Source organism: Trachypithecus francoisi, unplaced genomic scaffold, assembly GCF_009764315.1.
Source record: "Trachypithecus francoisi isolate TF-2019V2 unplaced genomic scaffold, Tfra_2.0 Lachesis_group15, whole genome shotgun sequence".
NCBI lineage: Eukaryota > Metazoa > Chordata > Mammalia > Primates > Cercopithecidae > Trachypithecus > Trachypithecus francoisi.
Genome location: NW_022681460.1, coordinates 18,843,727 through 18,859,028, shown reverse-complemented (window position 1 = coordinate 18,859,028; position 15,302 = coordinate 18,843,727). Strand labels below are relative to the sequence as shown.

The following is a 15,302-nucleotide window of genomic DNA, read 5'->3' as shown; positions in this document are numbered from 1 at the left end:
TTTCTAAAGCTCATGCATCTGACCTTTCCAGACTTTATAATCTAATTTTGTTGGGATTCTTGATCACAGGTTGTATAGAGTAGGGAATGAGTTAGCACCTTAGGTAATATGCTTAGAAAAATTCTGACAAAATAGTGGGAAGATACACGTAAGAAAGAAAGTCTGGTAAATGCGGGAAGATTTGGAGAGGGATGAAGTGAGTGTATAATTAATGAATCTTGGAAATTTATATTTTATCCAAATAAAATTTTGTATATAATGTGAATGTCCGAAATTCCTTGGACTCTCAGACTGAAACTAATTAAAATGTTGAAGAGCTTTATGTGATATTTGGGCATGGTGGGAGTGTTTTGGTCAGGTTTTGTTTTATCTTCTACGTGGAATGGTTATACATCTGTATAGCATCTCTACTTTCCAAAAGATTTGCCTGTTCAGGCAAGAGAAAGAAATCAAGGGTATCCAGTTAGGAAAAGAAGAAGTCAAATTGTCCCTGTTTGCAGATGACATGATTGTATATTTAGAAAACCCCATTGTCTCAGCCCAAAATCTGCTTAAGCTGATAAGCAACTTCAGCAAAGTCTCAGGATACAAAATTAATGTGCAAAAATCACAAGCATTCTTATACACCAGTAACAGACAAGCAGAGAGCCAAATCAGGAATGAACTTCCATTCACAATTGCTTCAAAGAGAATCAAATACCTAGGAATCCAGCTTACAAGGGATGTAAAGGACCTCTTCAAGGAGAACTACAAACCACTGCTCAGTGAAATCAAAGAGGACACAAACAAATGGAAGAACATACCATGCTCATGGATAGGAAGAATCAATATCGTGAAAATGGCCATACTGCCCAAGGTGATTTATAGATTCAATGCCATCCCCATCAAGCTACCAATGACTTTCTTCACAGAATTGGAAAAAACGGCTTTAAAGTTCATATGGAACCAAAAAAGAGCCCGCATTGCCAAGACAATCCTAAGTCAAAAGGACAAAGCTGGAGGCGTCACGCTACCTGACTTCAAACTATACTACAAGGCTACAGTAACCAAAACAGCATGGTACTGGTACCACAACAGAGATATAGACCAATGGAACAGAACAGAGTCCTCAGAAATAATACCACACATCTACAGCCATCTGATCTTTGACAAACCTGAGAGAAACAAGAAATGGGGAAAGGATTCCCTATTTAATAAATGGTGCTGGGAAAATTGGCTAGCCATAAGTAGAAAGCTGAAACTGGATCCTTTCCTTACCCCTTATACGAAAATTAATTCAAGATGGATTAGAGACTTAAATGTTAGACCTAATACCATAAAAACCCTAGAAGAAAATCTAGGTAGTACCATTCAGGACATAGGCATGGGCAAGGACTTCATGTCTAAAACACCAAAAGCAACGGCAGCAAAAGCAAAAATTGACACATGGGATCTAATTAAACTAAAGAGCTTTTGCACAGCCAAAGAAACTACCATCAGAGTGAACAGGCAACCTACAGAATGGGAAAAAATTTTTGCAACCTACTCATCTGACAAAGGGCTAATATCCAGAATCTACCAAGAACTCAAACAAATATACAAGAAAAAAGCAAACAACCCCATCAAAAAGTGGGGAAAGGATATGAACAGACATTTCTCAAAAGAAGACATCCATACAGCCAACAGACACATGAAAAAATGCTCATCATCACTGGCCATCAGAGAAATGCAAATCAAAACCACAATGAGATACCATCTCACACCAGTTAGAATGGCAATCATTAAGAAGTCAGGAAACAACAGGTGTTGGAGAGGATGTGGAGAAATAGGAACACTTTTACACTGTTGGTGGGATTGTAAACTAGTTCAACCATTATGGAAAACAGTATGGCGATTCCTCAAGGATCTAGAACTAGATGTACCATATGACCCAGCCATCCCACTACTGGGTATATACCCAAAGGATTATAAATTACTCTACTACAAAGACACATGCACACGTTTGTTTATTGCGGCACTATTCACAATAGCAAAGACTTGGAATCAACCCAAATGTCCATCTGTGACAGACTGGATTAAGAAAATGTGGCACATATACACCATGGAATACTATGCAGCCATCAAAAAGGATGAGTTTGCATCCTTTGTAGGGACATGGATGCAGCTGGAAACCATCATTCTTTGCAAACTATCACAAGAAGAGAAAACCAAACACCGCATGTTCTCACTCATAGGTGGGAACTGAACAATGAGATCACTTGGACTCGGGAAGGGGAACATCACACACTGGGGCCTATCATGGGGAGGGGGGAGGAGGGAGGATTGCATTGGGGAGTTATACATGATATAAACGTCATGCACATGTACCCTAGAACTTAAAGTATAATAAAAAAAAAAAAAAAAATCATGAGGGCTAGAAATCAGTGGTCAAAATATCCCTCAGGAATGAAAGTGAAATAAAAACATTCTGAGATTAAGGAAAAAAAAAAAAAAAGATTTGCCTGTTCATCAACAGCAAGTACTCAGCAGCTTTGTTCTAAATTAAGTCAACAGTGATTTTCAATTTGGAGACAGGAGTCAAACCCTAAAACTGGTAGCCAAAGAAAACAGTGCTTGGTTTTACAGTATCTAGAGGGGACTGTTCGGTAGGATGCCTTGTTGTAAAAGCCGTCTATTTCATGTCTACTATTTAGATAGTGAAAAATGGAATTAGTCTGACCCATAACTCTTCAATGTCATCTCTTCTTTAGTGGTATTGGAAGGAACTGGCCCTGGGCCTCTGGAGGCAGCAGTATTCTGGCAGAATTTGGAACCCTACATTTGGAGTTTATGCACTTGAGCCACTTATCAGGAAACCCCATCTTTGCTGAAAAGGTGAGATTTTTCAATGTGCCTTGGCCTGCAAAGCAACACTTATGAGAAACAGTATCCTCTCTGAGAAGGTTTAGGAATTTTTGAGGTGGAAATAACAACCAAATTTGTTATAGCTCTTTCTGAAGTTTTGCAACATGCAGCATTTCAATTAGCCAAACTGTGAACCTACAGCCTTTCCAGTGCACCGCTCTAGCTCAGGATGTGAGGACACAGCTTCCACCTCTGGTTCCCTCTACCTTAAGTTAGTTGCTTAAGCCATCTGAAGTTTATGTCCTTATCTAAAAATATCTAGTACTAAATGCACTGCATGAGCCAACTATGTGAAATACAGACTGAAAGTATTATACAAATGTGATGTTGCACCTGAATTGGTCCCTCATTTTCCGAAAGCAAACCCATCGATATTTGGATAAATTCATGTTCCCCCCATCACTCTACCTTTATTTTCAACCTGCTTTTTGGCTTCCCTTTACAGTAAAATTCCTTGAAAGAGTCGTCTCTGTTGTCTGCTTTTCAAGTCTCTTGAACCTGCTTCAGTAGGACTTTTCCCCCAGCCATACCTGTTGCAGTGACCAGTGAGCACCACAGTGCTAAAGCCACTTACCCATTCTCCCCTTCATCTTCCTTGCCCTCTCAGCATTCGACACAGTCAGTCAGTTCTTCGTTCCTGAGATACACTTTGCGCATGGCATGTCATACTCTCCCAGTTTGTCTCCTTTTTTGCTGGATGCTCCTTCTGTCTTCCTTTTTGTGTCCTCCTCAACACCCCAACCTCTAAATATTGGAAAGCCTACCACTCAACCGTGTGCCTCTTCTTTTTTATATTCACTCCCTGCATTGTTACATCCAGTCTCTGGGCTTGGCATACCATCTCTATACTCTAGACTCCAAGTGTATTATTTCAGTCCCAACCCGTTCCTGAACTCCATTATATCTGTTTATTAAACATCTCCACTAAGAGGTCCGATAGACAAGTCCCACTTAAAATGCCTCAGGCTCAACGCCTAGACCTGCTTCTCCTCCAGTCTTTGCTATCTTGGTAAATGGCATCTCACTGTACCCAGTGGTCAGCCCAAAGATCTTGAGATGCTTCTGGTTCTTCTTTTTGGTAAACCCCAGGCCCAAATCCACTAAGAAATCCTTTGGGTGTCTCGCTGCCTCTACTGCTGTCCTGATCTGGGATCCATCATGTCACTTGGACTGTATACCTGACCACCACTTCCTCTCTTGCCCCCTCAGCCTTCCCATGACATTCAAGTGAAATAGGCCCTTATTGTGACCTGTGGGGCCTGGGTGGCCTGGGCCCTGGCTCTCCTCTCCTCTCCTCTGCCTGCTGACATTCTCCCCTTTGCCTCCTCACCTCTGGCCTCAGTGGCCTTGCAAACCTGCTGTTTCCTCAGGGCCTTTGTACTTGCTCGCCTCTCTGTTCCGAGTGCTCTTCCTCCACATTTCCATGTGGCCTGCTCCCTCACTTCTTTAATACTCTGCTCAAACACCTCTGCCTTGCCGGGCCACTCTGACTAACATGGGATAGCCTCTCCACATCACCCTGTCCCATTACTCTCAATCAGCTCCGGCTACCGTAACAAAAACGCAGCCAGAAACAACAGAAATTTCTTTCTTACAGTTCTGGAGGCTGGGAAATCCAAGATCAAACTACCAATGAGGTAGGTTTCATTCTGAGCCTCTTCCCTGAACTTTTAGACAATGAGCACTGTCCCAGTGTGTGTTCACATGACGTCGTCTTTGTGCTCTGAGGGAGAGAAGGAGTCACAGAGAGAGAGCTCTTGTGTCTCTTATGAGGGCACTAATCCCATTTAATGGTCTACCGTCTAATTGCCATCTCCAAAGAAATCTCCAAATACAATCACATTGGGAAGTAGGGTTTCAGCATATGAATTTAGGGGTATGCAGTTCAATCCGTAGCGCCCTCTTATTTTTTTCCACAGTATTTACCACTTCCTGATATACTATACAGTTAGATGTTACTTAACAGTGTTTCAGTCAACAATGGACCACATATATGACAGTGGTCCTGTAAGTTTACAATGGAGTTGAAAAAATTCCTACGGCCTCGTGACATCATAGTCGTCATAGTGTCATAGTGCAATGCATTACTTACATGTTCGTGGTGGTGATGGCATAAACATACTGTACTGCCAGTCATATAAAAGTACAGCACATACAGTTATGTACAGTACATAACATTTGATAAAGTAAATGACTGCATTACTGATTTATGTGCTACTATCATTTGTATTGTTATTTTAGAATGTACCACTTTTGTTTTCAGTTACCTGTAGAAGCAAGGTCCTTCTAGAGGTATTCCTCTTGCAGGCATTGTTATCACAGGAGTTGACAGCTCCATGCATGCTCCTGCCCCTGAAAGACCTTCCAGTGGGATAAGAGGTACAGGTGGAAGGCAGTGATATTGATGGTCCTGCTCTGTGTAGTCCAAAGCTAGTGTGTGTATGGGTCTTAGTTTTTAACAAAAAGTTTAAAAAGTTAAACAACTTTAAAAAGAAATTTTAAATAGAAAAAAGCTTATAGATAAGAATATAAAGAAAGAAAATATTTTGGTAGAACTATACCAAGTGTGTTTTAAGCTAACAGTTATTACAAAAGAGTCATTTTTTTTAAATTAAAAAGCTTATACAGTAAAATTACAGTAATCGAAGGTTCATTTATTATTGAAGAAAGAAAAATACTTTTACAAATGTATTGATAATGGCAAAGTATACCGTGTTTATAAAGTTTACAGTAGTACACAGTAACGTCCCAGGCCTTCACATTCACTCATTACTCACTTACTAACTCATCCACTGCAACTTCTAGTCCTGCGAGTTTCATTCATGAAAAGTGTTCTATACAAAGTGCCCTGTATTTATATATAGGGTTCTAAAACGTATAACCCTATAGAAAGGTATCATTTTTCATCTTTTATAGTGTGCTTTTCTATGTTTAGATACACAAATACTTTAGTAGAGTAACATACACTACACAGGTTTGTAGCCTACAAAGAGTAGGCTGTGCCAACTACATTTGTGACAGGGTACTCTATGATGTTTGTACAGCAGTGAAAATGCCTGTTTCCCAGCATGTATCCCTGTCATTAAGTGACACATGACTATACTTACGTATTTATTTATCTATTTATTTATTTATTGTCTGTCCCATCCCACTAGGATGCACAGTTCTAAGAGTACGGTGACTTTGTGTTATCCACTGGCCCCTTGTTCCTAGGATGGCATCTGGCTAATGGTAGATAACTAATCAGTGTGACTATATTCACTTACTGCTATTATGTTTGTAATAATAAGCTAACAGCAATTATCTTTGTTCTAACTCTGCATCATTTAAGTCAACTTACTTTTTCTAAAATGGAAAAATATGTTCAAGAAGAAGAAGAATGGCATGAAAATTGTTTTTCAGATTTTCACAGTAACATTTTATTTTCTATTATAGGTAATGAATATTCGAACAGTACTGAACAAACTGGAAAAACCACAAGGCCTTTATCCTAACTATCTGAATCCCAGTAGTGGACAGTGGGGTCAACGTAAGTCAGAAGACTCGCATTATTATAGCTCTTTATGGTACTGTACTCGTCGAGGGAGAGGAAGCACAAAAGCAGCACAGATTTTGTTGAGAAATGTTTAGAAAAGGAGAAAACGGCATGGCTCCTTTAATAAACAGGCTTCTGTCATCAAGATTGTGTTACCAGGAAACTGGATTGTGTATTGTTCATATATAACTCCAAGTGTGATGACATATAAGCACATTTAAAGCTATTAATCAGAAAGGGAAGATCTGGCCAGAGTAGTGTGGGGATGATAACCTGTAACAAGCTGGTCATGTGGATAGAAAGGAAATTCATTCCTTTGTATTAATGACTATGAGGGTTTTATAGAGAGTAGGTAGACCATTCTGCTTCCTAACATTCTCTATTTCTACGTGACTATACAATGAGAGGGAGCCTGAATTTTTAAGAGTTGGGAAATTGGAAGAGCAAACACCCTGTTTTTCTCTACTTAATTTTAAGCTGCCAGATAAAGGTTTCTTGCCAGGAGAATTACCTTTAGGATGGAAGAAAGTATTGCACAAGGACTTTTGATCCTAGAAGCCTGCACTTAAGACTCTTCAGATGATTTTGAGCAGGGGCATAAAGATTCAGAGTAGTTGAAAGAAATGTTCTCAAGCTGATTTGGAAAAACAGTAGTAGATTAAATAGCAACTGAAAACAAGTGAAGAATATTGAGATGCCCAGCTGTGGCAAGAGTACACTGCCTTAAGATTTTACTCTAATTTGGATTTTTTCTTTATATTTTAATGTCATGTTCTTAGATACCTCACTGTTACTTTAGAAGTACTTTTCTTAAAGAATAATAGGAAAGAATGTGCTAAAATCCATATGCTAAAATATGTCTGTAGCTCTGGAAGGCCTAGCCATTGAAACCTTAGGGCTATACTCAAGGTTACCACTTACGTAAGTGTGGTCAACAGATCACTGGAAGTCCTTGAGACCTCTGAAGAGGCCCACAAGGTCAAAACTATTTTTATTATAATACTAATATAATATATTAAGACATATAATACATGTTTTAGTCATATTTACTAAGCCAGTACACCATGTCTTGCACTTAGTGGGTGTTTACATACTTAAATTTTGTGAATACATATATGCTCTGTATCTCATCTCTCTTTCTGCCTGTGCTGTTTAATAGTGGTACTTTAAAAGACTTTTTGGCTTTTCTAAAATGTTGATATTTACACCTACAGTGTTAAGTGGAACTGCTGAAGCCTCACTGAGAACAAAGGCAAACAAACACCAAATAGTACTAATACTCATATTCTTTCTTTTTTTTTTCTTTTTTGTGGGACAGTGTCTCACTGTGTCACACAGGCTGGAGTACAGTGGCATGATCTCAGCTCATTGCAACTTCTGCCTCCTGGGCTCACACTGGGTTCAAGCGATCTTCCCACCTCGGCCCCCCTGAGTAGCTGGGACTACAGGTGCATACTGCCATGCTCAGCCAATTTTTGTTTTTATTTTTATTTTTTGGTAGAGACAAGGTCTCATTATATTTCCCAGACTGGCCTCAGACTTTTAGGCTTGAGCGATCCCTTTCCCTTGGCCTCCCAATGCTGGGATTACAGGCATGAGCTACCACACCAGCCCCCATTGTATTCTTAGTAGCATTTTAAAAAAGGATACCAGTTTCACTTATGAATGTGCTTAATGAAACAGTAAAAAAAAAAAAAATTAGTGATTCTAGTAAATATCAACCCTTGAGTACACACCTTTGTCATATTCTATGAGACGAAATGGAAAGTACTCATAAATCACTCCTGCTGAATTATGAAAAATGGTAGTTGCGTCAAGGAAAAGCTCTTGGGTGTTTGAGTTGCAAGCTGAACTAGCCACTTACTGTTTCATGGATTCAACATTTTTACTTGAAAGAACAACTTTAAAACTGGTTATTTAGGCTAGGTAATTGGGAGCCATTTTCTTGAAAATGAGCTTGTCACTTCAAGGAAAAGTCACAGTATTTGTGCCAATGATTATAATCCAAGTTTCTAAATAAAAAATAGAATTTTGGAAAACTTGTACATGCTACCATGAACTTGACACAAATACTTTTCCTATTAGATTGATGATGATATTAACAAATGTGGTTTTCTGACATTGTATAATGGAACTTGTCAATATTTGAAAGATCTGCATAATTCAGTGAGCCAGTATTTTCCAAATGACCAAAGCATGATATTATAAGATCATACATGGAAAACAATCTATGTAAAGTACAAGATAGACCAATGGATTTTAATGTAACAATACAAAAATTCATTGATGTAATTTCTAATTTTACAACGCAATTAACCTTTAAAAAAGAAACCACTTGTTGACTATTGTAGTATCAAAGAAAAATATCCACAATTGTGTGAAAAGTCTGTTAAGATATCCTTTCTTTTTCTGACTATATTACTGTGTGAGGCTGACTTTTCTTGATGTATTACAGCCAAAACAGCATATAGCAAAGGATTGAAAGTAGGGCAGGCATGAGTATCCAGCTGTCTCCTATCAAGGCAAACAAGAAAGAGATATGCAAAAATGTGAAATTGTGTCAGTCTTCTCACTAAATTTTTGTTTTGTTTTGTAAAATATAACTTTTTGAAAAATTGTATATGTTAACGGGCATATAATTATTATTTTAAATGAAATAAGAAAAGTATTTTTAAATTATTTTAATTTTCCAATGTAGTAAATATATGTATTACTTACATAAATTATTTGGGGTACCCATTTCTTTTGAAGATTACAAAAGGGTGCTGAGACTCAACAGTTTGAGGGCCACTAGAGGACCGGGGATAAATCAACTTGTGTATATTTCCGTTGTTGTTGTTGTTGTTGTTATTGTTGTTGTTTGAGATGCAGTCTCGCTCTGTCACCCAGGCTGGAGTACAGTGGCACAATCTCAGCTCATTGCAACCTCCCTGTCTCATGCTCAAGCAATTCTCCTGCCTCAGCCTCCCGAGTAGCTGGGACTACAGGCGCGTACCACCACACCCAGCTAATTTTTGTTTTTTTAGTAGAGATGAGGGTTTCACCATGTTAGCCAGGCTGGTCTCGAACTCCGGACCTCAGGTGATCCACCCTCCCCGGCCTCCCAAAGTGCTGGGATTACAGGCGTGAGACACCACACTGGGCCTGCCTCTGCTTTTAATGGTTGTTCTGCTTGTTCTCTTTTAGCAGTTGCCCCTGCTTCTCACTTGTGGCTGAAAGGCGGTATCCGGTCCTGGTCGCTGATAATATGAACTGATCTTGTTACCATTGAGGCCAGATGGCAGGGTTTCATGTCTGTACACAGAGCATTTATCATCCTTTGATTTCTGTAACAGCCATCCATCTATCTGTATCTAATCTAGCTAGCTATGTGTAGTGTCACTAGCATCATTGGGGGATTGTTTCAGAGAGAGAAATTCAGATGAAGTCAACAAAAATTTTACAAGGGAGATAGTGAGTATTTTAATTCTTCTTTGTCTTGATTCTTTTGCTACTTGCTTTTTCTCTTTTTTAGATATTAGAAATCCTTTTATGGGACCTATTCTTACGAAGAAAAGAATAAATTATTCCTTCAGAGAAGAGCGTAATATTTGACTGACTACAGTACACCTCACCTTTAGAGCAGTTGGACATAAAAATACTGTATTATGTTCTTTCTAGAAGTAGGTTGATCCTTTCCTACTGATAAAATCAGGCCTACTCTCCCCCACATCTGCTAAGATGTTTACACAGGACTGTGTTGACAAACAGCCATCCAGGCCTGAAGAAAGGTTAGTGAGTGATACGCTAAATTAATGAGAAGACCTGTTTCTCCTCTACGTTTCTTTGTCTGAAATTTTTATAGGCAGGAAATTTTAAAAATAGAAAACTAGAAAATACCAAAATTAATTAAAACAAATGTATTCTTATGTAACACTTTTTTCTTTTTTTAAAAAAATCCCCAAATGCCCGAACTCGCTTCTTCCATCTATTAGAAAATCATAACCCAAGGGGAGGAAAACATCAAGCTCCTTCTGGCCGTTGGTTTTCAGCTCTCATTGCTTTAACTCCAAAGGACATGTCTGGATCCTGGCCATCGTTTCCTATCACTTCATGGAGTCAGTGTTGTTTTGACAATGCCAGCGCGGGATTCGCTTTTCCACGCATCACTTGCATTTGTCTCCTACAATGATGTTGATAACAACAGGGTTTATTATTGATGAGTTCGTACTTAGTCTGTTTAGTTTGTAAATGTCAGAGGTTTCTGTGTTGATTTAGGAAACTGTAAAGGTGACTTCGAGAATCAGATTTAGAATTTTTAAAATATATTTTTACACTAAAATTTAAAATATAATTCTATACTTTCTACAATAAGAAAATCACATACTTAACTACTTTAAAACATGGCTCTTTAGCTTGGATAGTTACAGCCCTTTATTAAGGTTGACATAGAAGAATTTTGCTTTGTTCATCAATTATTTGTTGAGTACCTACCACAGGCAAGACACTTTCCAGGGGCTGGGGTGGACTGGAAAACATAATAGGTCTGGTCTCTGCCCTCTTGGTTCATGATCTCATGGAGGAGACAGAAGAAAATGTTACCACATTATGAAATTGTAGTTGATAAATGTGTGCAATCAAAAAGTGTGTGACAAGGGAACCTAGTGGGATTGTCAGAGACCACGCCTTTGAGGGAGTGCCATTTGATCCCAGGTATGAAGTATGACTAAGAACTACTAAAGAAGGGGAAGGGGGTCCTAGGGTCTATTTCATGCATAGAGAACAAGGCCTATAGAAGCCCTGCCTGAGATGAGATGGAGCCTGATGTTTTTGAGGAACCAGAAGAAGGGCTGCATAGCAAGTGAGCAGAAAGCAAGTGGAGCCAGACTGAATGGCATAGAGAAGACTGAGATCTTGCATGGCACCAGACACACAGTATTGGGCTTCGAGTAAAGGGTAATCACATTCACGTATTAAGAGGGCTACTCTGACATTAATGTGGGGAACAGATTGAAGGAGCACTGTCATCAGAACTCTGGGCCGGGCGTGGTGGCTCATGTCTGTAATTCCAGCACTTTTGGAAGGCTGAGGCGAGTGGATCATGAGGTCAGGAGTTTGAAACCAGCCTGGTCAACATGGTGAAACCCCGTCTCTACTAAAAATACAAAAGTTAGCCAGATGTGGTGGCAAGTGCCTGTAATCCCAACTACTCAGGAGACTAAGGCAGGACAATCACTTGAACCTGGGAGACAGAGGTTGCTGTGAGCTGAGATCGTGCCATTGCACTCCAGCCTGGTGACAGAGCAAGACTCTGTCTCAAAAAAAAGAGAAAAAAAAATGAGGATACCTATCCTATAGTTGTGAGATTGTTGATAATACATGTAGTGGATCCGGCATGATAAATGGCAGTGAAGGTGGACTGTAGGCATGGAGTATTAGGAGGAAAAATTTCTTCTGCCTCATATTCTTTCTGACTGCCCCTGTCCCATAGGTATTTGGGATTCATAGCACTAGAAAATTTATCAAACAGTAATAGGCTGAGCACAGTGGTTCATGCTTATAATCCCTCTTCTTTGAGAGGCCCGGGTGGGAGGATCGCTTGAGACCAGGAGTTGTAGATCAGCTGAGGCAACATAGCGAGATGCCGTCTCTACAAAAAATTTAAAAATGAGCCTGGCGTGGTGATGCATGCCTGTAGTCCCAGCCACTTGGGAGGCTGAAGCAGGAGGATCGCTTGAGCTCAGGAGTTTGAGGTTATAGTGAGCTGTCATCGTGCCTCTGCACTCCAGCCTGGGTGACAGAGTGAGATTAGAAATAATAATAATGGCAATGAACGTGAGGAGCTTCTTGTTTAATTTATTACAAACCACTTGTTAAAATTTGTTAATATTCATAGCTTTGCCAGAATTTTATATTATTCAGAACTAAAGCAAATAAAAATGTATTTAAATATATACTGTGAACATTTTAGTTGGGTATTTTTCACTAGAGAACCAGATTTTTAGAATTAGGGGTGATTACATATCTTTTATCTTCCATGTTTACAAAACTACTCTGGTAATTATTTAGAGTATGTTACATTAGTTAATAGCCCATCTGCTCATTTCAGAATATCTTTCTGAAAATAAAAGATTTGTTGGAATTTAAATGTAACAGTGACTTGCAGTTGACATAGGGTTGCATCCTAGTTGCTAATGTGATTTTGCTCCTTTATCTGAATTAAAAGCTGAATCACTCTAAAATTCATTTCCCTCTCTTTCCAGATCATGTATCAGTTGGAGGTCTTGGAGACAGCTTCTATGAATATTTGCTGAAGGCCTGGTTAATGTCTGACAAGACAGATCTGGAAGCTAAGAAGATGTATTTTGATGCTGTTCAGGTAACCCAATATTTAAATCTTCTTTGCCACTCAGCCCTAACTTACAACTTTTATATTAATCAAGTTTTAATGAATAAGTGATGTACTACATGAATGAGTTACAAAATACTTCCAGTTAGGTAGAGTTCGATATCTGCTAATATCATAATAATAGTAATCATATTTGATGTTTATTTCTAATTGGGCAGCTAAAGTTTTTGCATGGTTTAAACCTCAGTTAAGAGTCACATATCTGAAAAAGTCGTATTCTTTCATAAATATGAATTATCTCCTTAGGACCACAATTTATATTATGTGGGGGGAAATCCTGAATTTGTATTCTGACAATTGCCTAAGTTAAAATTGCCCAAGAAGACAGAGAGTCCCAATGGCTACCTCCATGTGAAGTAAACTTGTCCCCAGAGATATGTGGACAGTACTCTAAGGAAATCCACACATAAAAATCTGAATAAACTCATATTTAAGGGAAGATCATTAATAGTATCAAAGATTCTTTACAGTGGAGAAGTAAGAGGCAACAGTTGTGTGTTGAATTGCCTACCATGTGCTAAGCAGTGTGTTAGGGTAGCTCCTTTAAATGAAATGGTGAAGTTGGGTTTTTTTTTTCTCTCTCACAGTACTTGAGATATTACTCACCCAGTTTTACAGATAAAGTTGCTGTACCTCAGAGAAATTACATGTCAAACCAAAATTAAGATTAAAGTTTGTCTGTATCAACACCCATTCCTTTTAACTCATTCACTGTGGATTTATTTGTAAGAATTTCCATTCTACATTTAAATCTTCATTTACTAATTTGCAAGCAGTAAGTTGGTAAGGTAAGTTAGAAACTACTTAAAGTCTCTAGGAGGAGGCCAGTATAAAAGTAAACTAAGAAACACCTGCAGTTAAGCCTCAATCAAAACCGAAAAAGTTAGAAAGTAAATCAAGTCAGGAAGAAAATTATTTTATCTAAAATATTTATATTCTTCAGGAACAAAATTTTTTAGTGGAATCAGGTGTTTTTGTGATTATTTTATGTGGTAACACATATATTCTTTTAATATTATCAAGGCTTCTCAAGTAGTGTTGTAAAATAGTGGCTCAGTCCTCAGAAAAAGTTTCTTTGTCTTGACAGCTTAGAAATTTTTTAATAAAGTGTTAATTCATAGGAAAAAATGGAAATTTTTAATCTCAAAGATGTAGCCATTATAAAATTGGTCTTTCGAACAAGAGGTCTGGGTTATTTTGACATAGGCATACTTGTTTATTTAAATAGAAATGCAACTTGCTTTGTTCTGGTTAACTACACTGAGTATGACATTGGTTTCCTTTACAAAGTCTTCACTACTTTCCATGCAGGAACCAGAAGCGCCTTAGTGAGAACATTGGCCTACATTTGGCACAGCCTTTATAAAGGCATGTGATTAACATCAAAAGCAAACTAGGATATGATCCACATGGCCTCTTTTAGGTTCATTTTTCCTCACTGCTATGAGGTTTCAGATTTTAATCTAGGGAGTTCTCCATATTTTATAGTTTCCATTCTGTCATCCTCTAATTACCATACTGGCAGACATTTTAATTATTCTAATCTTAAATTGGCCCTCTGAGATCTTGATGTTCAAAAAAGACAACTTTGAAATATTATTTGAAATATTTTCTTCCTAGTTCCTAAAACCATACCTACACAACTTTTAGTATATTGTAATCAGACAAATCATTGACAGGAAAATCCATTAAGAACAAATGAAGTCAAAAAGTGTTTCCTGCTTCTCTTAGTAGTAAAAGCTAATTTTCATTGCATTGTGTATTTTCAACTTAGAAAGCAAAGCTAGAACAACTAAATTTCTGTTTTGAGAAGTGGCAGCGTCTTATACAGCAAAGTTTCTTTCTGTTAAGTTGTACTTTAGAAGATTATTGTAACCAAGGGGAGGATGCTGCACACTATTGTTCTTGACAGTTGATTACTGAAGATACAGTTACTCTGTTGTAGTTTCAAATAGATTTTGGGAAGCATTTAATCCCAGAGTGGTATATTTTATTTGATTATTTTAGTAAGAAAATATTTTGAGCTTTCAACTGGCCATCATGGCCCTATCTGGAGATTACGCTAGGAACTCACAGTGGTAAATGATACCTGGGCAGATGACTTATCAGACACTTACGATTCTGAAGCCTTCATCAAACCAATTTTTTAGATCAATTATGGAAAGATTAAATCACAAAATATATAGTACCCTTTTTTTCTAATCAATTATCTGTAGCCTTGACACAGTTTTTTCAGATCTACTAAAGACTATCCTTCTTTGTATGTATTTATATTTTCCCATGGCCACACAAAATTATTGCTTTGAAGGTCTTGGAATTGCATTGTAGCTTTTATTAAAAGGTAGCCACTTGGTCCGAATCATGCCAGAAATAATATCATACTTTATTTAGGATCCATAACAGGGTAATAATGTTTCTCTAATTCATGCTCAAAAGCTATTACTCTTGCCATGTAGAAAGAATAATTTCTTGGGTTATGAACAAGTATCTGCTTGA

The 15,302-nt window shown here is 38.1% G+C and overlaps 1 protein-coding gene across 3 annotated transcripts in view; it reads left to right on the top strand.

Annotated features, from left to right (window-relative positions):
- The window catches only part of MAN1A1 (mannosidase alpha class 1A member 1), a 167,756-nt gene that overhangs the window by 140,130 nt on the left and 12,324 nt on the right, over positions 1 to 15,302 (top strand). For all 3 annotated transcript variants that reach the window (XM_033234426.1, XM_033234427.1, XM_033234428.1), the window contains exons 7-9: positions 2,730 to 2,853; positions 6,319 to 6,412; positions 12,661 to 12,776. In XM_033234426.1, coding sequence (XP_033090317.1) covers positions 2,730 to 2,853; positions 6,319 to 6,412; positions 12,661 to 12,776 — 334 coding nt within the window. The remainder of the gene's footprint in view (positions 1 to 2,729; positions 2,854 to 6,318; positions 6,413 to 12,660; positions 12,777 to 15,302) is intronic.